Raw genomic sequence first — 20,610 nt, 5'->3', positions numbered from 1 at the left:
TCATCAAATATACAGCAACATATTCTCCACCCTTCACACCCCCACCCAAAGTGCAGAAACCTGTGATGAACAGAAGCAAACTATTGTTTCTTAAAAGTAATACATTAAAAGAAGTGTTTAAATGTAATCATTATGTCAACACCCCCAAAAAATGTGTACTGTGACTGTCTTCAGCAGATCGGTTTGTTCGGTGGTTTCATCAACAGTGTGTCCCTGACGAATTCACTCTTCACCACTTTAGGTTTCAGATCATCCGACGGTTTCCCTATTTCAGTGGCCTTTCGAATGCCATGTGGGGGGGGGGTCTTGGAGGGTGGAGGGGAGGCGGTATGCGCCAGTGGAAAAGACGCACCGTCCGTTTATTGGACCAGACGCGGAGTGGGCGCACGCAAGACGCGCCCACCGAAGCTTAAAGACTTTGCTTTTCTTCCGGGACAAGAGACAAGGGGGTCGAGACACCTGTCAGGAGGACTGTACATCCAAAAGTGAGTGTGAGGCATCTGGAGGCTGCGTGTTTAGCCATGGATGCGCGCTTATCCTTATTATAGCCTCGTGGTGACAGAGGAGCGCAAAGTTCTGCTGCTGCCTTCCTGTTTTTCTTTGTGCTGTTCTCTCGATTTTTCTAAAGCCGCATGAGTTCGCAGCTGTTTTTAGGTCGGCTGCTCGGGGCTCCGTTAGAAATAATGCACCCCAGCATGGAGAAAGACACAACTTACACCAAGATTTTTGTCGGCGGGCTGCCTTATCACACCAACGACGCTTCACTTCGGGAATATTTCGAGACTTTCGGGGACATCGACGAGGCGGTGGTGATCACGGACAAACAGACGGGAAAATCCCGAGGATACGGTTTTGTAAGTCAAATGACTGTTTTGTTTTCTTGTGGCTCAAATGGAAAGTAGAACATATGTAAAACGCGCTTTCGTTACGGTTTTATCAGCCGCACTGACTTAAAGTGGAATTTCCACAGGGAGAACGGTGTCTGCTGCCGTCTGTAATGGATTTAAAATGACTTTATCTTCATAGTTAATTGTATTTTTTATTCTTATTATCATTAATCATCATAGTCTCCTCCAAAGAGATTTTTTGTCGGGGCGTTGGAGGCTGCACACACTGCCACTTTGTTCCAGTATAGCAGCCATGTGCAGTGTGTCTGGTGGTGTCAGTCACATGCTCATATCATGAGAAGCAGGTTATTTTGTATAAGTGTGTCATCAATTATCTCTGCAGCCCCCAAGTACAAGTGAGCACGCAGACAGAGCCAGTCTAAAGGCAAATGAGCTGGTGTGCGCGGGATCAAACACACACAGAAACACTCAAGTTTGTAATAAAATGCTGCAGCTGTGGACAGATGTTTCTCTGCGGTGTGTGCGTGTGTTCGTGTGTGTTTCTGTCTGAGAAGGGGGGGGGGGGGGGGGGGGGGGGGGGGGTCCTTGGTCACAGAGGTGTGACATGTCAGTTGGCTCTGCAAGATAAAGCTGCAGCAGTTTCACTTTGACTTCCTCCCTCACAACCCTCCCCCATCTGTGCCAGGATGGCTTAGGCTGTTTTTACGAGTGTCTGCAAGTTTGTGTGTGTGGAAGAGAAAGTGACAGAAAGATAAGAATAGAAGGATTAATGTGAACTGGACTTACAGGAAGCTGTTCAATTTACATCTTCCTCTGCATAGTCAATGAGCCAATCAGCAGAGTCAAACGGTATGTGTTGTGCTGTTAGATCGGCTTTAGGACAGCATGCTCTTTTTATCCCTGACTTCCCTTCAGCGGCATTAGTTCACAGCAGCAGCTTCTTGAACGCCAACAATTTCAAACCATCCACTGCCTCTGTTTGCATAAGAGTTGGATGCTGCGAAGTGAAAGCAAACACTGCAGTTTCATTTCTGGGTCCCAGTTGTTTGGTGGTGGAGTTGTCTCTAGCCTGTATGCAACTGCACACCAGGCCTTGCTACTATCTGCCCACTCCTGAACTCTCTCCCTCAAGGTAGATTCCAGTATCTCATCCTTGAAAGCCCAGACTGGGGAAAAAAACAAAAACCAAATCTGCTTCCTACACATCAGCCCACACCAGACCTTACACACAGCTGAAGATGGAATCTGAGAATTAAAACACACTGATTCTGCTCATGTGGTGGAGAGAGTGTCTCTTCACGCATTTGGTTAAATGATTGAATAATTCAGGGAGAGACGAGGACAGAAGCTCCCTCAGGGTCACGGCCGCTCTGGGTCTGCTTCTTCAGCTGGGCGCTGATGTCGGTATCAATTAATCCGCACTGGATAGAGAGTCTTTCATACGATCATCAATCATGGAGTTTATCAGAGGTATATATATTCCTGCAAGCGACTGTGGCTCAGGAAGGTAGAGTGGTCGTCCAAGAATCTCGCAGTTGTTGCATCGATCCCCAGCTCCTCCAGTCACATGTCGATGTGTCCTTGAGCAAGACACCAAACCCCAACCTAGTTGCTCCTGGTGAGTGTGTGATCCTCATCAGTGTGTGAGATTGTGAGTGCGAATGGATGAATAAGAAGCAGTGTAAAGCGCTTTGAGTGCCAATAGGTGGAAAAGTGCTGTATAAGTGCAGACCGTTTACCATTTATATGAATTATTAATGCTGCCATATTGTCAACAGGTGACCATGGTAGACAGAGGTGCAGCAGAGCGGGCGTGCAAAGATGCCAACCCCATCATCGATGGCAGGAAGGCCAACGTGAACCTGGCGTACTTGGGAGCAAAGCCTCGCAGCTCACAGTCAAGTAAGTATGTTACTTGTAAGAAACACACAATCAACTAGATGTATGGTATCATATCCCACATCTGTAAATACTCTCTGATTTTCCCATCCTCTCTGTTTTTGTAAATTTGTAAACATAGATTGTTTTCCAGCTTATTTTTTGCCTTAATCGGAAAGTTGACAGCTGCAGATACAGACGGCAAAGATGGACAGAGATAGGGGGAGAGTAGGATGGATATGAGATCAACAAATATCCCAAGGCACAAATCGCAGACAAGCATGGCATTCACTAACTATCATATGTTCCGAGGAGATTAAATCTAGAACACAAACAACATGGACTTTATCAAAGGATAATGTGATTATCTCAAAGGTTTTGCTGTTTAGAAACTGGCCTTCACAGGAAAACAGGGATATTAGAAAAACCTCCCTTGCCTGCAAAAACATCTTTATAGGCACTCGAATCTCTTGGTAATGGTCAGTTTTTTGGGGTGATTATGTATTTCTGAAATCTGGATTTGCAAGGTGGAGTCCCCCAATAGAAACTGAGATACTGTGGCGTCCGAATGCCTCATCCAGACTTCTGCTCATTCTCTGTGCAGGTGAATTGTTGGCTTGTTACGTAGTGGTTGGTTTAATCATTTATTCAGCTGAGAGACAAATAAATAACAACCCTTTGTTGAGTCTTTTTTAAAAGAAATCTGTAAAAAAAAAAATGATACAGTTTATAAATGTTTTCTTACATTTCACTGTCAAAATGACTAAGTCATTAATTAGAAAAATATATTAGTTGCAGCCCTCATGGCAGGAGTTGTACTGGTGATTAACATGCTAAAATAAAGGGAACCAGTGACTTCTGTATTGCAGATCATTGTTTTCCATCACCAGTGAGGAGACTGTGTAATGCAGTTCAGACAGTGAGAAACCAACAAGAGTTTGAAATGTCACCTGGAAAAGTAGACAATGAAAAAAAAACAAGGGATATTGTATTACAGTAGCTTATTCAGGGATATGAATAAGCAGGTTTTGCACACTCGTAAATGCCATATTATCATATTATGAATAAAACTATGCTCTAAGTTGCATGTAAATATTGTCATTACTAAATGGAAATAATGTGACTTTCATGAAAAATAATGCGATAAATAGGCACTTGTGGAGCTCTAGTTTTTGAGATTATGCTTCACTGAAATGAATGAAAACCCACAGCTGGCTGGCAGACAGGGACTCATTCTACAAGCCAATAAATATATAGACAAGTGGGATAAAACCTCTGATATCATCCAGCCAGTTCTCTCTGCTCATTCCCACCATCCCACATTCACACTTTGTACACTTGGGTTAATGCTCAGTTTTCATGCACAGGCTTTTACGCTTCCCCTCCAACAACTGGGTGCACAGCAGAGCCAGACCGCAGCTCTCCCTCGCTGCCATATTTCAAGCTCGCTGGCTGAATTACCATCCACTGTAGGTGTGATTGACAAACAGTGGCGCCAACAGCAAATGACTGTGTGTGTGTGTGTGTCTCCTTAATCCTGGGCCAGTGCTGCTACACAGCTCCCCAAGGATGCAGCTGATGGGAGATGGCAGCGCTTGGTATTTTATTATTGTGTGTGAGAGGAGAAAGAGAATAAGAAGAGCAGGAGGGGATGGGACTGTTAAGAGCAGTAAATAACAGCGTGTGTCTCCTCTTTGTCCCGGTGAAGAATGAAACCTTGCATTTAGATATACATTGGAACAGAAGAGGAGGGCTGATGAAGTCACGGCAGGACAGTGAAATGAGGAACTGAATTGCTGGAGGAATGTAAAACTGAAGTCAGAGGCGGGGCAGAGGGGAGGAGGATAAGTTGCTCCTTTCTTACTCAGCCTCAGCTGATTTCTGCTGAACTCTGTAAGCAGCCAGGTCACAGATGTTTGTGAGCGATAGAGTTAATCAGTATTTGTGCGAGCGCGTCAAGCATGTGTACATGCTGAGGGAATAACAGTTCGTCTCTTATACCCACCAATACATGTTAACATCTGAGACAAACAAGCAGAGACAGAGAGAGGGAGAGAATCGGCCCTGTCCTCGTCTGCCCGAATCTTTCATTGTCTGTGCTGCCAACAGCTAAAACACACCCCCTCCCCCCCTTACCACTGTCTCAGTCTTTCAGTCTCTCCCTCTCCTTGTCTGCAGGTCTCTCCTTTGGAGTTCAGCAAGTCCATCCTACGTGGGCTCAGAGGCAATACGGGTAAGATGGAGAAGAATCAATACCTCTATTTCCACCTCTTTCTCACCTGCCTTCTCCACCTCGACACAATGCATTTCACTCGTCTGAATGTCCTTGACGTTTGTGAGCACTCGCTCCTGGTCTCCACATGGTTTGTGGCGGGTGGTGCCAATCTGCAGTGTGAGAAGAACAAATCCTGAGTCACTGTTGGGACACAATTCATGATTGTTTAAACCAGATTTTCAAACACATGAATCTGCACACGTACATCTGTACATTGGGGTTTGTGTTCTGTTTTCTCTCTGTGTTTCTGGTCCATTAAACACACAAGACGCTCAACTCTCAATTTCACTTATGCATGGCTTAGGCTTCATCGAGGCAACAAGCCATTTAGTCAGACTTCTCTGCATCTCTCCACAAACACACACACACACACACACACACATACATAAATGCTCCACTGCCATCTCTCTTTGTTTTCTTAAAACCGTTGCATCCCAAAAATTACATATGAAGCTCAAGAGAGGAATCCACGCTGGACTTGTCAAAGGGTTGTGGATTTAGGTTTTGCTGTAGCTGACGTGTACCTCTTTTAAAATGTTATGGATGTTCTACATGATGATCCAGTACCACAAAGCGAATGCGAGAGCTATAATTGGTGTACACAATGTCTTTTCACGATCCGTATCAGAATAGTAATAGCAATTGAATGTTGATTCAGTTTGTCTGGAGTGAAGCTCTGCCTGTTTACACCGCGCTGTCTAATGAGTTTGCATTGACACAAAGTAATTTAATAAGAAGAGCAGGATCTTCATACAACAAAGAATTATGTAACAAAGAATAAAGCAAAGCAGCAGAACTCGCAACTTGTGCTGAGCAAACAGCATGACTAGTTTGCTAAGGAGGCTGTGCTGTCAGTTGTTGTTTAGAAACACACAGGTCATTTCTCTCTACCTCCGGTGCCAACATTGGCTTTTATAGTATATAATTATTGTGACCACTAATGTCTTTGTACTGTAGAAAACTTCCATCAAATCTGATGTATAGTTAAGAATGTCAGCTATGTGAAAGGTGTCCAAGAATGTTGCTTCTTTAAAGTTTCCATAATTTAAAGAAGCTGTCATATTATTGTGGAAAGATGATTGTTCATAAACATAAAACTCGTTTATATTAGCATACATTCAACAGACAGAGGTGAAAGAGAGACTGGGAATTCTTAAAAACATTTCTGTTTGTTTATTTCAATCAGCCTCTTCTCTGAATATGTAGCGTGTATTAATAGTGCAGCATAAAATCAAGCATTTAGCTCATATTGCCTGCACTTAATGTGCTGGAGAGCTGCAAGGAAACAGTGGCACCGTGAGAGGTGCTGGTAGTGTCTCAGGAAGTTGACCTGCAGTAAAACTCACTGTGATCCACATGTGGATGTGCCTCCTGATGCAGTGTCCTGGAGCTTCAGCGCGAACACAAAAGGAAACCTTAATGACGCAGCCGCTGAGTGAAACATGGGAAATGAATCATTCCCAGGCGTAACAGACAGCGCAGGTCAAACCCAGCAGCTTCTTGTTGTGTAAGTTGAGCATGGCCGACTCCTTTGGCAGCACTTACTCACACTTGACTCAGATATTCACTGTATCACTGTTGCTTAGGTGATCTGAGACGAGTCAACCAGAACCACTGCTGTCTGTTATGTATATGTATGTGGGTGTTGTGTTGACTTTGTAAATGTCATTCAAAATGAAATAGGTGCTATTTTGGGAAAAGATTGCGCCATTTCTTTGAGGAGAACACATTTTGGTCCTTATCGTCTGGTCCCGTGTCAGCTACTATCCAGAACTGCTCTTTAACCCTCTGCTATTCCTAGTGTAAATTCAGATATCTAAAATATCTTTTTATATACACTTTTAAAAAACTTCACATTTTATAATCAAAAAGATTGCAAGTAAAAGAATAGAAAATTAAACATATGTCTATATATGAGTGCATTTTTCAGATGAGTTCATGAGTTTCCTTTTTTCACATCAATCCAGTGTGAATTGAGTGTTTCACATGACCGAAAATATGTGGGTGAAAGTTGCAAAGGTTTCTCCACAGTCCCTCCAGCACTTTGAGGACGCAGCCATGTCATATTTAACATTTTTCTTGGGAGTGATACAATTTTTCATAAGCAAAACAAGCGGAGTGGTGTAGTGGTTAGCGCTGCTGTCTAACAACTAGAAGGTCCCTGGCTCGAATCCCTGACCGGCTGCAGACTTTCCGTGTGGAGTTTGCATGTTCTCCCCTGTGCTTGTTCGGGTTTCCTCCCACATTCGAAAGACATGTCTCTCTGTGTCCCCAGAGACAGACTGCGGACCTGTCCAGGGTGTACCCCAACTCTCGCCTTGTGGCAGCTGGTTAAGATAATGGATGGATGTGTGTGAAGCAGCTGTTTTACGAGTTTTGATACAGATATTCTTCACATCCAACTCTTTCTGCTTTGCTGTCATTTGTTCTCTTTTACCACAACATTTCTATATGCGTTGTCTTAGGAATGTGGTGCACAACCTTTTATGCATTATAAATCCTAAGGGGAAAGTGGATGACAGGATCATCTGTTGTTTTGATTTTTGGGAGACTGTGACTTACATACTTTCTTTGTTTTAGGTCTTTGAATTGAGGCACATTGCAGTTGATATTTTTCAATTCAAGTTCTTTAAATATTTAAAGTTCTTATATTTAAAGGGGAAGTTAAAAATCTCTTTTTATATATATATTTTATTGCCGATGCATTTTTTTTTAGGAGCTTCTCTCACTGCCCAGAGCTATTTGTAGAAGTTGTTCATTTCTAATGTTTCCTCTTTTATCTACTTCATGTCTACCACTGCTGCACAGAAAATGTTTGGAGTTTGATTGTCGATTGATTGATGGATTGATTAACAAAATGTCACATTTTTTAGAGAAGACTACATGATGTGGTGTTTAAGAAAAGATCCCTTCACACTGAATTTTTTCAGCATGATAAGCTCTGATCCTGCGGCTACAGAAAGCTCCATTAAAAACCCAACTCTTCCGAGTGCTATTAATATTGCAGTCCTCAATTTCTGAATGAGTGATGAGGGAATTGAGGCTGACCCAGATGATTCTATGAATGAGTGATGATGGGCTGACTGAAGTCTCCCACAGTGCGGGTGGACATCCAAAGCAGAGGGAGTGTGCGTTTTAATCTCTGCTTAAATGACAAGTCGCAGCTTTGAGATTTTACACACTGAAACAAAAAAAGACAAAACAGCATGTGGTCCACCACTAACTAACACTCCAGAAAGGCAAACACACAGACAAAGGGAGGCACCTGGTTTATTAGTGTAAAATCAGGGGCCTTTGTTAATTCATTGAGAGAATTGTAACATGTTTCTAAGACGTCCTTTTCCCTGGACAAGTTCTACCTTCTAAGATACAGCGGTTGACATATTTGTGTAGGTTGTAGTAATTTCCTGTTGTGAAAAAGTGAATCTGCCTTTTACCCACAGCATAACACCTCTTTCAGCTGTGCAGAACTGTGATCTCCTGAGGTTAAAGTTGCTACAGACTGGTATCGCTTCTTCTTCCACACTTTAATTTTCCCTAAACACACCATCAATCAATGAAACCGAGCCAGGTTAACATCATAAACAGGTTTTTAAACAAAAGCTTAGGTTTCTCTTTGTGCTATAGCTGACCTGAGGTGATATTGATTAACCTTTGTTTTTAATACGATTACAACTTGGACAAAAAAGTAAACGTCTACATAGGGGATCAATAATGGCTTGTTGAATCTGTATATTTTTTAGTTAAAGTATATAAAAGATGCTCAGCTGCCCAGCTTAGCTCTATCTGCTCCAGGGCTCTGTGTGTCTTTGACATGATCATTATGACTGCAGTCAGTTTCATTTCTTGGTAAAGTGAAGGACTGTTTTTTTACTGTATATGAATATTGTAGGATTGTCTAAAAGAATCATCTCTAGGTTTAAACCTGCCTGTGCAGCTGACAATGAATTGGAGTCTTTTCAGTATTTTATCGCCAAAATTGCTCTCTTCTGTTTTTTTTTCCTTTAAAAACTTGATGAAAACTGCACGAAACTGATAATTTTATGTAACAATACACCAGGATCATTGGTGCTAAAACTGAGGCACCTCCTTATAGTTATAGAAATCTATACATAGATATAGATATAGTGTCTTTATGTTATAAATACTTCAGGTTGTGTTTTGCTAGAGCAAAAACATTTCAAGAAAACAAAACAAAGTGATGCTTTTGTTATATCTCTTTACTCAGGAAGAAATACATAAAGGTAAAAATATGAATAAAAAAAGTTCCTGTTTTGTTTAGTGATGAAGAGTCTATATTTACAGTGGATGAGTCACAGCTGGACAATTCTACCACGGCATCAGACACACCACCAGTCAGTATGAGAAATAGTGAAAACATTTTTTGGAATAGAAGCTCTTTTGTCACTGAGATAAACTCTCCGCTATGGCTAAATAACACTTAACTGTACAGAAGAAAGCCCACAAAAATGCTGCAGGCAAACAATACGATTATTATTTTAAAAAACCAGGGAAAATGCACTGTGAACCCATCGTTTTTGCTTAAAAAAAGTAGTAAAGACAAACATAGAACTGAGGGATTAATGCTTATCTAATATCACTGCTTATATTCCGCTTGCATCCGTTGTGCAGATCATACAGCTCATTGAGGCAAATGTGGGACTTGTGATGTTGGGCAGTGTCACAGTATTGTATTGATATTAACAGAATATACTGTAATTAACATTTAATTTGATTTAATGTCCATTGTTCAATATTTTATTAGTAGCTTTAGAAGTGGTAGATTGGGTTTGTCACTTTTGGGTAGTTTAACCCTTTTTCAATCTCCGTTAACTGACTGCTGCCCTGTAGCTCCATGTTTATTGTACTTCTCCAACTTTAAGCAAGAAAAGCGAATAAATGCATTTGCCAAAATGTTCCTTTTCTCTTAACTCTCTTCTAAATCTGTCTGCAGCATTTTTTGTTGCTCGCCTTTCCCCTCTGTCTGCACTGCCGTGGGGGGCCCAGGGGGCTTCAGGGTCCGACACTCACACATGGTGTTGTCTCTCTGTTATCAACACTTCCAGAGTAAATAGCAAATATCAAAGATAAACTTAGACACAGCAGAACTCTGTCTGCTGCTGCTGCTTCGGCGTATTTGCTTTTAGTTTTAAGAGGACAGAGGACGTGCTGATGCCAAACATGGCTATAGGGTACAGCTGAGTTGTGGTGGAGGAGGAGAGAGAGGCATCTGTTGCCCATGGCTGCCTGCTGTCTGCTGTTAGCACCCAGCGTTGGCGTGGTGGCTTGACAGAAGTGCGATTCTTTTTTTCTTTTTCTTTTTTCGAACACTCTGGTGTTTATTTATAAGGGGAGGAAGGAGATGGATGTGCGGTGAGGCTGTTGAAGGTGCTGGGTCTGTGGAGGGGGAAGGGTAGGGGGGGGGGGCAGTGCTTCCTGTTGAAGCGGTGGAACAGAGAGGGGGAGGAGGGGCTGCCACAGACTTAACAGCACACCTGTGGCTGCGTGCAGCTGTGGCTGGGTTTAGTGGCGCTCTAGGGCCGCTGGTCGATGTGACGCTGGTGCTTGTTGTGTGTGAAAATGCATTTATGGTGAAATGAAAAATGCTCCTCATGAATCACGAGTGAATTATAAAACAGCCTCTGTGGACAGCATCATGTTAACGCCTGTAATATGTTCACATCCTCAGCTGTTTTCTCTCTTCAGCACATCTCCGATTTGTCTGTTTCCTCTTTTCTCCTCCTCTAAAGGATCTTTCTGTCAGCCTGTAGCTATGTCTGTCAGGGGGGTTTAGGTAGATGGCAAACTCTCAGGTGCATTCATGCTTTTAGCTGGGGACCTAATTAGGAGAAGCACGTCTGCTGCATGAAAAGCCTTGTTTGGAGAAAAAAAATACATAAATATATCACTATATAAGTTTATCATGTCACAGAAGTTCAGGTTTGAGTTTAAATGTGGCCCCTTTTTCTAACTGCATTTACATTATTTCCCAGTTCTTCAGTTTCTAGCTTTTGTTATTCAGCTCATGCTTTACTGTGCTTTGTTGGCCCCACATGCAATTTATATTAAAAACAGTTCAAGCTGGAGGGTTAACGACTGGCTCAGCCTTTTAGGCTAAGTCAACACATATCATACAGTACGTAATGTATGTTCGTTAATGTGTGAAGTACATGAAGCAGAAAGGTTGAAGACTTATTCGGAAGCAGCTGAAGACATGTGATGGACAACAAATAGCTGCTTCTTCAAATCTGGATGATTTGAATTTACACATTTTGTGTTTATTTTATGTGTGTGACATTCATGGATCACATGAATAACCACAGCTGGCTCTGCCATGGTTGGTCAGTTAGAGGAGAAATATTCAGCAACAGTTCAGATAGTTGTATGATACTTTATGATTTTTCATACAAAAACTCCAAATATTAGCTGCTCCTAAATGTGGGGATTTGACTGTTTTTCTCTGTTTTACTTTCTGTTTAACTTCTGAGAAAACAACGTGAAAATGACAGGTTGGATTTCCAGAGTAACGTGAAGATCACCAACTCACTTGTAACATACATCCATGTGGATAAAAAAGAAGGAAAGTGGAAGATAATTAAAAACACAATGACAAACAAGCTGCATCAACAGGAGATTCTGGTGCTGGTACATCAGAGGAATCATACAATACAGAGCTTTTAGTACAACAATGTCAAGTGCAGGCACCAAAAACGCATGTGGTGTTAGTGCAAATCACCAAGCTTTATATTTGGACTTCAGGTGGCTGCAAAAAGGTAGAAAATGTGATGAAGTATTGTATTAATTGTTCAAATCAAATGCAAATATTAAAACCACCCTATTGTGAAATGTGTTATTCTTTTAGGGGATATGATGGTAAATGGTAAATAGTCGCTTATGTAGCGCTTTTATCCAAAGCGCTTTTTCCCATTCACACACACCGATAGCGGTGGCTGCCATGCAAGGTGCTCACCTTACCCAACGGGAGCAACTTGGGGTGCAGTGTCTTGCCCAAGGACACTTCGACATGTAGTCATGTCATAGCCACAGCAACTGAGCTATGACATGACAACATAGTGACAACTACTTCACAATATAAGACACACTGATATCAGCATGACTTTCACCGCCGTGAGACTATTCTGGAAGCTCTTTGCACGTTATCTTCTTATCACACAACCCTGTTTAAATGAATCACATTTAAATTCATTTCTCGCTCTCTGACATGAGATCTGAGTGTCCAGTGCTGATGCTGGCCTTTCTGTCTCTCACCCTGCCTCAAGCCCTGTGTGTGTTTGTCGAGAGAGGACGAAGGGTCATCTGTGTGCATCTACATGAGTGTGTGTTTGTTTCTCTGACTGACTCACATCCCCCGTCTGAACTATTAAAAGCGTGGCTCTCCTAAGGCATGAGGGGTATGATGGCGGATCGTTCACCTCTCAGCATCTCTCCCTTCTTGTCTGTCTTCGCTTCTGACCTCGACCCCTTAGAAGAAAAACTACAGATGTGTTTTTTCCTTTTTTATTGTTTCTAATCAGTACTTCCTATGCCTTTTATCCCACTGCTTGGTTTTGAGGAAGGAGGGGGAGGGGGGGTGTAGCAGAGGAAACTGGCTGTGAGGGGGTAAACCCAGAGAGAGGAGGGAGACGGGAGTCAGTGGAGGTTATTCTGCTCTCATGGGTCTGTTAGTGAGTGTACACCCATGCAGCTGTGCCAATTAGCCCTGCTGTGCTGGAACCCCCCACTCACTCACACGCAAACTTACACACTTATCAACATCCTCTACAAAGCTGCTCATCTGTCTACACACAACCTGTTAGGTGTTTACATGTAGTATGGTTGCATCTTGCAACATACATGCACCTTGTCATGTATGTTAGTATGTGAGTGTTTGTGTGCACATTTGTCAACATCCACTGTGTGGGGGTATATATGTAGTATATATAAATATGTATTTGACAGCCAGCAATGATGCCAGGCATGATGAGAAGAAAGGCGAGGCGCAGCTCTCTCTCGTACGATGCTGCTGTCACATTGGATCAGTCAGTCCGGTGCAGGCAGGGGCACACAGCCGTGGGAATGACACTGCACTTCTGCTTTGGGACTGATGGAGTGAGTGAGGAAAGATGGGATACAGAGGAGTGGGGAGGGGGTGTTAATAGCGTCAGCTTTGTTTGGACATTATATGCTGTTTTATGTCACCAGCCTGTAGATTTTTACCTTTGTCAGGGCCCTGCCTTCTTAGACAGGCCTTACTCAGAACACTGCTCTTCTTTTCTTATCATTGGTTTAAACTTGGACAAGGCTCAGTTAGGAGAAGGTGATGCTGGACATTAACTGAGTAGCTTTACAGTCCTTAAGTACTGTTCCTATTGAGGACTATATAATTTTATTGTACTTACTATTGAACTTAATTCCTAAGAGTAATATTGTACATTTAACTCTCTTACATCTATCCATCAAAAAGAACCACCATATTGAAGATTAATCTGGTGTTTTCTAACTTCTCCTCCTACAAACAAATCAGCTCTGCTGCCTTTTTGCATGTGCCAGATGTCTGAGTTTCATCTGAAAAATTGTGGGATCAAAGAAAAAAACAGCGAGGTTGAGCAGCTACAGTAAAGCGCTACTTACACACAAATGCATCAGTATTATCAATCAACGTGATCTATAATAATATGTCCTTAAAGGACCATTTTCTGTAAAAGAAATTTATGTACTTTAACTTTATTGATAGTATGCTTGTATTTTTAATGCAGCAATTTAGTGTAATTTAGAGAATTTTAGCAATGTCAACAACAACACTTGAAATTTTAGGCTCAGGTGCCTCCTATTTTGCTTGATCGTTGCTGAGACAGTTCTGCACCTTGACTAGAGTCCACTTGTGGTAAATTAAATTGATTGGACATGATTTGTAAAGCCAAACCCCCCTCAGTAAAGGCTGACAGTGTTTACTATATCAGAAAAAAGGAAGGAACTGCCTGCAGAGTTCAGAAACTGCACTGGAGGTTCCCAAGACCACAGTGGCCTCCATAATTCTCAGAAGGAAGAAATTTGGCACAACCAGGAGCCAGTTGCTCGGCCAAACTGGGCAATCAGGGGAGAAAGGCCTTAGTAAGAGAAATGACCAAGAACCTGAGCTCCAGAGATGGTGAGTGGAAATGGAGCAAAGTTCCAGAAGGAAAACCATCACTGCAGCCCTCATCCAACCTGGCCTTTATGGCAGATTGGCTAGACCAAAGCCTCTCCTCAGTCTAAAATGCACGAAAGCCGTTTGGAGTTTGTAAAAAAAGCACCAGCACTCAAACCCTATTGAATATCTCTGGAGAGACCTGAAAATGGCTGTTCACTGATGGTTCCCATCCAACCTGACTGAGCCTGAGAGGATTTGCAAAGAACAATGGGAGAAAATTCCCCAAATCCAGGTGTGGGTTAATATTGCCAAAGGTGCTTCAACAACGTACTGAGCAAAGGGTCTGAATACAACTATACATGTGATATTTCAGTTTTTCCTAAAATTGTTTTTTTCAGTTTTTTAATACATCTACGGAGATTTCTAAAATTCTGTTTTCCCTTTGTCTTTTTAGGAAATGAGTGTAGATTAATCAGGTTGCAACATTACAAAACTGAAAAAAGTAAAAGGGGTTTGAATATTTTCAAAAATATGTTAAATCAAATGTGAAGTAAGTAAGGCAGAAAATTCATTCAAAGCTATTTGGACGATCAAAACAAAATCATAACAAAATAGAATAATTTTCTAGCCTTTCTTTCTGAGATGTATGGCTTTAGCTGGTCATGCATGATAGTAATCTGAATAACTTCTGACAAAACAATAACATTCAGCAAGCCTAAAGGGCATTTTAATGCACATTAAAATGCCCGTGTGCATGTTAATGCACATTCACTGTCACCTCACGTATTATCAAGCACTCAGGGTAAAAAGCTCTGAGTAGTAACATATACTTTGCAGCCCTTGTTTAAAACCTTGGCCCACTATTGAATATTAAGCTACATACATCCAGTTATATATTCTTCAAGGATGTTGGAGCCATATATTAGCTTAGAGCAAAACAGCAGACACAACTAAGGCCTGAAACAATTACTTCAATTCTTCTGCACGATGTTTGGGTGAAAGAAATCTAATAGGATTGTATCTTCTTTTTTTTTTTTTGCGTTCCTAATATTCCCCTAAAAAGATTATAGAAGTGAGCATTAGCTAGAAAAAGGGAAGCACAGATACATTTCACTAAACATGAGTAAAGAAACAATGAGAAACAGTTAATGGAGCAGTCAACATTTTCAATTGTTATAGTCTTTCAATTTCAATTTTTATTATGCTTCAATTATTGTAAATGGCACGACAACAAATTTACCCTTAATTTTCTAATGACTAAATAACAAATTACAGTAAGATGAAACTTGGCTCACACTTACTTCATGTATACCAACAGTTTCATAGTAATAGTTATTGTACGGTCAGTATGTACCATGTTATTTTAAACACAACTATATAGCATTATGTGAAAGTTCAGTCATGTCCGCGGGACTTCCTTTGTTATTGTTGGAAACATTTCACTGGGTTTTTCAATCTGTTGTGGCAGAGTGAAGAAGCTGCTTGGATGAACAGCAAAATGTTTTCCACTAAGAAAAAAGAAGTCCGGCTGACGTGACTCAACGTGCAGAGCTCAATACCTGGATGGCAGAAGAAACTTCACTGACATGTGATCAATGTTTTCAGAAGTAGAAAACACTTCTAATTACCTCTGGCACAGACACATCTGAATTTGCTGAGGACTTCCCATTTTAGAGTCTAGCAGGGTATATGACACTGCTCACAACTGCACGGTGACTGTGTTAAAGCTCAGTGAGAAGTTGCAGCACAGTAGTAATTTTCTTACTGTTACCACAGTAAATGAGGTTGTGCCATACAAGATGTGGACACGTAGTTTGAGTTGAAAGCAGCAGCTATTTTCTTTATTTCCCCCAAAAATTGCCTTCAGACAGAGTCAGGCTGTTTCCTCCATTCCGTGTCTTGGTGTAATATGGAGCTATAACATTTAAGTTGAACTACTGTACTGGGCGTTATTGACTGGTTTCCATTGGACATTGGCTCCATGTAAGGACTAACACAGCCTGAAAGATGCAACTGTCTGTCCACTGTCCATTTTTCCCCAATCCATGTACCTAAATAAGTGATGTGGGAAATTTTATATTAGAAAGTTTCCACATGTCAAGAAGAAGAAGAAGAAGAAGAAGAAGAAAATGAAGTAGAAGAAGAAGAAGAATTATTCTTTAGCTTTTTGTGTACATTTTCTCATTCAAATTAATGAAACATATGGCCCATAACAGTGCAGACATAAGAACATCTGCATTGACTCTATACCCACATATCGGATTTCCCTCACGAATAGTTTGACATTTTAGGACATTTGCTCATTTGCTTTCTTGACAGCATAATGACCTCTCTTGTGTCTGCCTGGTAAATTTAATAATAATATAATCAAAGAGCAAGCATAGCTTAGCTTAGCAGAAAGAGTTAAAGCAGAGCTCTGTCCAACAGTAAAAAAATAAATCTGCCTGTTTTAATTAACATGTTATGTTTTGTACAAAAATCAAGGCTGTGAATAGTATCTTTATATTTGATGGAAACATCTCTGTCCGATCTTTGGTAAGATTTTGTGGCCTTTTATGCACAGCCAGTCTTCAATATTTGGGACTTTTGGTCTCCTCAGCATGACATAGAATAGATTAAAAAGGTTAAATAAATTTGAACTAACATATTGGTGGAAGGACTGTACATACTTGTGTGTGTCTGTGTGTGTTGTCTATACAGTGAAGTGGGAGTGAACTGGAGCAGCCTCTGTGTTTGTTGTGTAAGCACCTGATCCACACTCTCACTCTGTTTAGGGATAAATAGCAGCAGCAGGCTTCCTTTCTCTGCTCTGATCACCCATTCGGACTCGGTGACAAGGTCACTGTCAGGTTAATGGCTTTGACTGTGGGCCCTGATCAAAGGAGTGTAAGTGTTAAATACTGTCGTGTCCTGTTGTTTTTCTTTAAGTGAAGAAGAGTAACCTAGTTCCTCTGATATGATCGCTGTTGCTGTTGCCAGATGTAACCGAGGCAGTTCTGGTTAAGTAGGCAGCCTCAGGCAAGGGCATGACTGAATACAGGAGGACAGAAGAAAGCTTTTTTCCTCTCATTACTGCTGTGGTTCTGAGTACCAGCATTCGTATGCACTGCATCAGTTGTGGCAGGTTGTTTGTATGTACTGTACATGAGCTCACTGGCATTCACATCAGACGCTTTGGAGCAAAAACCAAAAAATCCAAACAATTGTGATTTCTTGTCTGATTACTAAATGGCTGATATTTCTTTTGGAAGTGGTTCTTGGTGAACATTGTTCAGGCAGTGTGCTAATTAAATTTAAACACAAGGGAGACTATTTAAGGCAACAGTAACAGTGCTGCTAATTGCTCTTAAAGGAGGAGACGGATGTCTTTTTAGGACCAAGCTTTTTAATATTGGGGTATTACAGCAAGAAAGGGAGCAGTTGTCTGTTGCTACTGAAATGTCTGCTCATATAGCCTTTTTATTCAAAGTATTTTACACAATCTCTCCTCATTCACACCCAAAGATGATGCCAGCTGGCCTGCAAGGTGCTTCCCTGATCCACAGGGAGCTACTTGATCTTTGTTTGAGAGAAATAGATCTCATTTAGAGGCATGGATGGTGATTGAACCTATGCTCTTTGGTTTATGAGACCAATGCCTTAGAACTTGGCCACCAGCTATCAAGGAAAACGATAGCAGTATAGAAATAAATTCAAAAAGTCATAAATGCAAACTAAAAGAAAAACAAGACTTAAACTGAATTTCTTTGGGTTTTAGACTCTTGGTCTGACAACAAAATGCCAACCTCTTGGCCTTTGGCAATTTATGATGGCACTTTTTACTGCTCTCAACACTGGTGTTTTCAAGAGCAATCTTTGAAAAAATAAACTGTCTTTTTTATTGGTATTTACTCGGGTCCTAACACTTGTTTCTCTGTGGTTCCAGGTTCACACAGCAGTATGTCTACCCCCAGGCTTTTCTTCAGCCGAGCCTGGTGCTGCAGTCTCAGCTCAGCCCCACAGCAGCTGCACTGGCTTCCCCTTACCTGGACTACAGCTCCGTCTACAGCCACTACACCCCCACAGGACTGGAGCAGTATCCCTACACCCCCTCACCGTCGCCCTCTGCTGGCTACCTCAGCTACAACTTCACCCCTGGCACGCCGGTGTCTGCTCTCACCGCATCCCCGACCCCTCAGGCTGCCATCCATCCTCCCCTGGCTGCACTCACCACTGTGTCCGCCGCCCCTCAGGGTTTCCTCCACTACCCTCTGCACCAGCCTGACCGCATGCAGTGAGCAGCTCTGCACTGAGCTGGAGCTGCTGAACTGATGATTTTAAACAAAGTGACTGTTGACCTGTGGCATCATAAACATGTGACTGTATAACCAGGAACAGAGTGTAATGAAATCAAAAGGGCTTTTGGAAAGCACTCTCATTCCTGTTTTTTTATATATTATTGTTAAAATAAATGTTTAATTGCTAATGTCATCAGCACACGATCTGAATGTTTTTCATAAGGAACGATCAAGGTCTGGGATGAGAAGACTAATAATCCTCTGGTACCATTGACCCTCATTGCAGAGACAGGAGGCACGCTGACGGATGCAGAGCACTTGGGTAAAAACAATAAGAAATATGTCTGTTTGACTGCTGCAACTGCAGTTTCTCCAAAGGTACTGAGCTGAATGCTGGATATTAGCCAAGCTGAGAGCCAGTTCCTCTTTCAGAAACACAGGTCTGATTACCTCCTTGTCAAGGTTACATTTCTATCTGTGGCCTTACAGATCTTTCTCTACATACCTTCATCAGTTTGTGCTTTGTCTATAGTGTTTGTGGTGCTCTGTTTAGTTCCTTGTATCCACCGCTGGCAGGTTGTTACATAGTGATAATTACAGTTTAACAAAATATGCAATTAGGATGATGAATGATGGGCGTAAATAAGGTAGACAACACTGGCATATTGTTTTTGTATTGCCACTGCTAGAACATTACTCAGAGAAAGACTTTAACACATTAGTAATCACATGGAATTTCTGCAACCACTTATAAGGATGAATTTGCCTGCTCAACTTTTGGAGCAGGAGAATCTGCATTTTGGTTTTCGGATTCGGTAATTGCGTAGCTGTCAATACATATCAAGTAAATGTGTTTCGGTGTAGTTATCAAGAAATATATGTTGTTGCTCAATATGCGTGAGTGTATTTGGTGTGTGTGTGGGTGTGTGTGTGTGAATGAGAGTGAAGTAGAACGATGCAGTGTACACCAGTGTCAGGACCGAGCTCCTTTTCCAGCCCATTGTACTAGTCAGAGTTGTTTCTTTGTTTTGCTAGAAAATGCAGACAGAGGCTTTAGAGATGATACTGGAGTCTGTTAGTGCTGTGGCACCATGTTAGGACTCATAAACCAAGCCATACATAACATTTAATACAAATATGCAAAATAAAATGAACATTTCTAAAAGAATGCTACTGTATTCTGGGTGTAGTGAAGTTACAGTAATTAGGCTTAATATCTGGAAGAAACAGTTGCTGTATGTCACTATCAGGAGGCTGGAGGACATTGTAAATCCACATTTACTTAAGTCTGTATACATTACAATGGTGAACGACTAAATGTGTTGAGACGATATGGTTTAAAATACATTTTGCAAAACATGCTTTTTTCATTTTCCTGTCAAGAGTTAGATGTAATGATCTCATGTCTGTCCAGAAACCATGACGCAAAAGGAGCAAGTGCTTCAAGTCAGAATACATCCTGAAGGATTTTGTTACTTTTTGACCAAGTGGTGCTATTGGTTTCCCCTTTTTCAGTTTTAATGCTAAGCTAAGCTTACTGGCTGCTGCCTGTAGCTCTAGACTTACTGTATGGTAAATATTACTTTTACCAGTCTTTTGATGTGGCTCTCTGCATTATCATAAATAACCACATTTTCCACATTTAAAACCACTCTTGTAAATAAATATATAAATAAATATGTATTAGTAATTTAGGCTACCAAAATATTATGGTTTCCATAAATTTGTATTGTGCCCAGATTCATGTCACCCAATCTGACCTGTTGGGTCAAAGAATAATATACTTATTACTGAATATGACCTAACAAAAATACTTGGATTTCATCATTTGAGGCAATTTGTTGCGTGTATAAAATGTAGAATATCACCATACTTTTCCTTTAACGTATTTTGGGGTTTTGAAGGTGGAGTCATATTGTTATTTATCAGCATGATGCACTAGAACTAAGGAGAGTAGAAGATAAATGAATGTGTCAGTTTTAACCATGTTTCTTATCTAATACCAGCAATAGTCTGTGGGTGGGATGGATGCTGTTTCACCCAAGCAACCTCTCCTTCACTACATCTCCAATCTACCTAAACTAATGGAACCTATAATTTCTCTGAAAGCATACTTGCCACTCTGAACTGTTTCCTTTTATGATTTGTGATTGATTGAGGTATAAAAGTCAGATCCCCTCACTAGTTCTAATGTTGGATGAG

The 20,610-nt window shown here is 41.3% G+C and overlaps 1 protein-coding gene across 1 annotated transcript; it reads left to right on the top strand.

The window, feature by feature from the left end:
• The first annotated feature begins 339 nt into the window (after positions 1–339).
• Positions 340–19,576, top strand: rbm38 (RNA binding motif protein 38). Its single transcript, XM_067527314.1, has 4 exons — positions 340–854; positions 2,627–2,750; positions 4,905–4,959; positions 18,057–19,576. The coding sequence occupies exons 1-4, from the start codon at positions 633–635 to the stop codon at positions 18,406–18,408; spliced, it is 753 nt and encodes a 250-aa protein (XP_067383415.1). The 5' UTR covers positions 340–632; the 3' UTR covers positions 18,409–19,576.
• The last annotated feature ends 1,034 nt before the right edge of the window (positions 19,577–20,610 follow it).

This window comes from Channa argus, chromosome 13 (assembly GCF_033026475.1).
Source record: "Channa argus isolate prfri chromosome 13, Channa argus male v1.0, whole genome shotgun sequence".
NCBI lineage: Eukaryota > Metazoa > Chordata > Actinopteri > Anabantiformes > Channidae > Channa > Channa argus.
Note: the sequence above shows the minus strand (reverse complement) of the source record. Positions and strands in the feature narration are given on the sequence as shown.

Excerpts from the sequence above, each read along its gene's own strand:
- rbm38 (XM_067527314.1), top strand. The coding sequence starts at position 633 with ATGAGTTCGCAGCTGTTTTTAGGTCGGCTGCTCGGGGCTCCGTTAGAA. Across the intron at positions 855-2,626 it reads AATCCCGAGGATACGGTTTT|GTGACCATGGTAGACAGAGG; the intron begins GTAAGTCAAATG and ends TATTGTCAACAG. Across the intron at positions 4,960-18,056 it reads TGGGCTCAGAGGCAATACGG|GTTCACACAGCAGTATGTCT; the intron begins GTAAGATGGAGA and ends CTGTGGTTCCAG.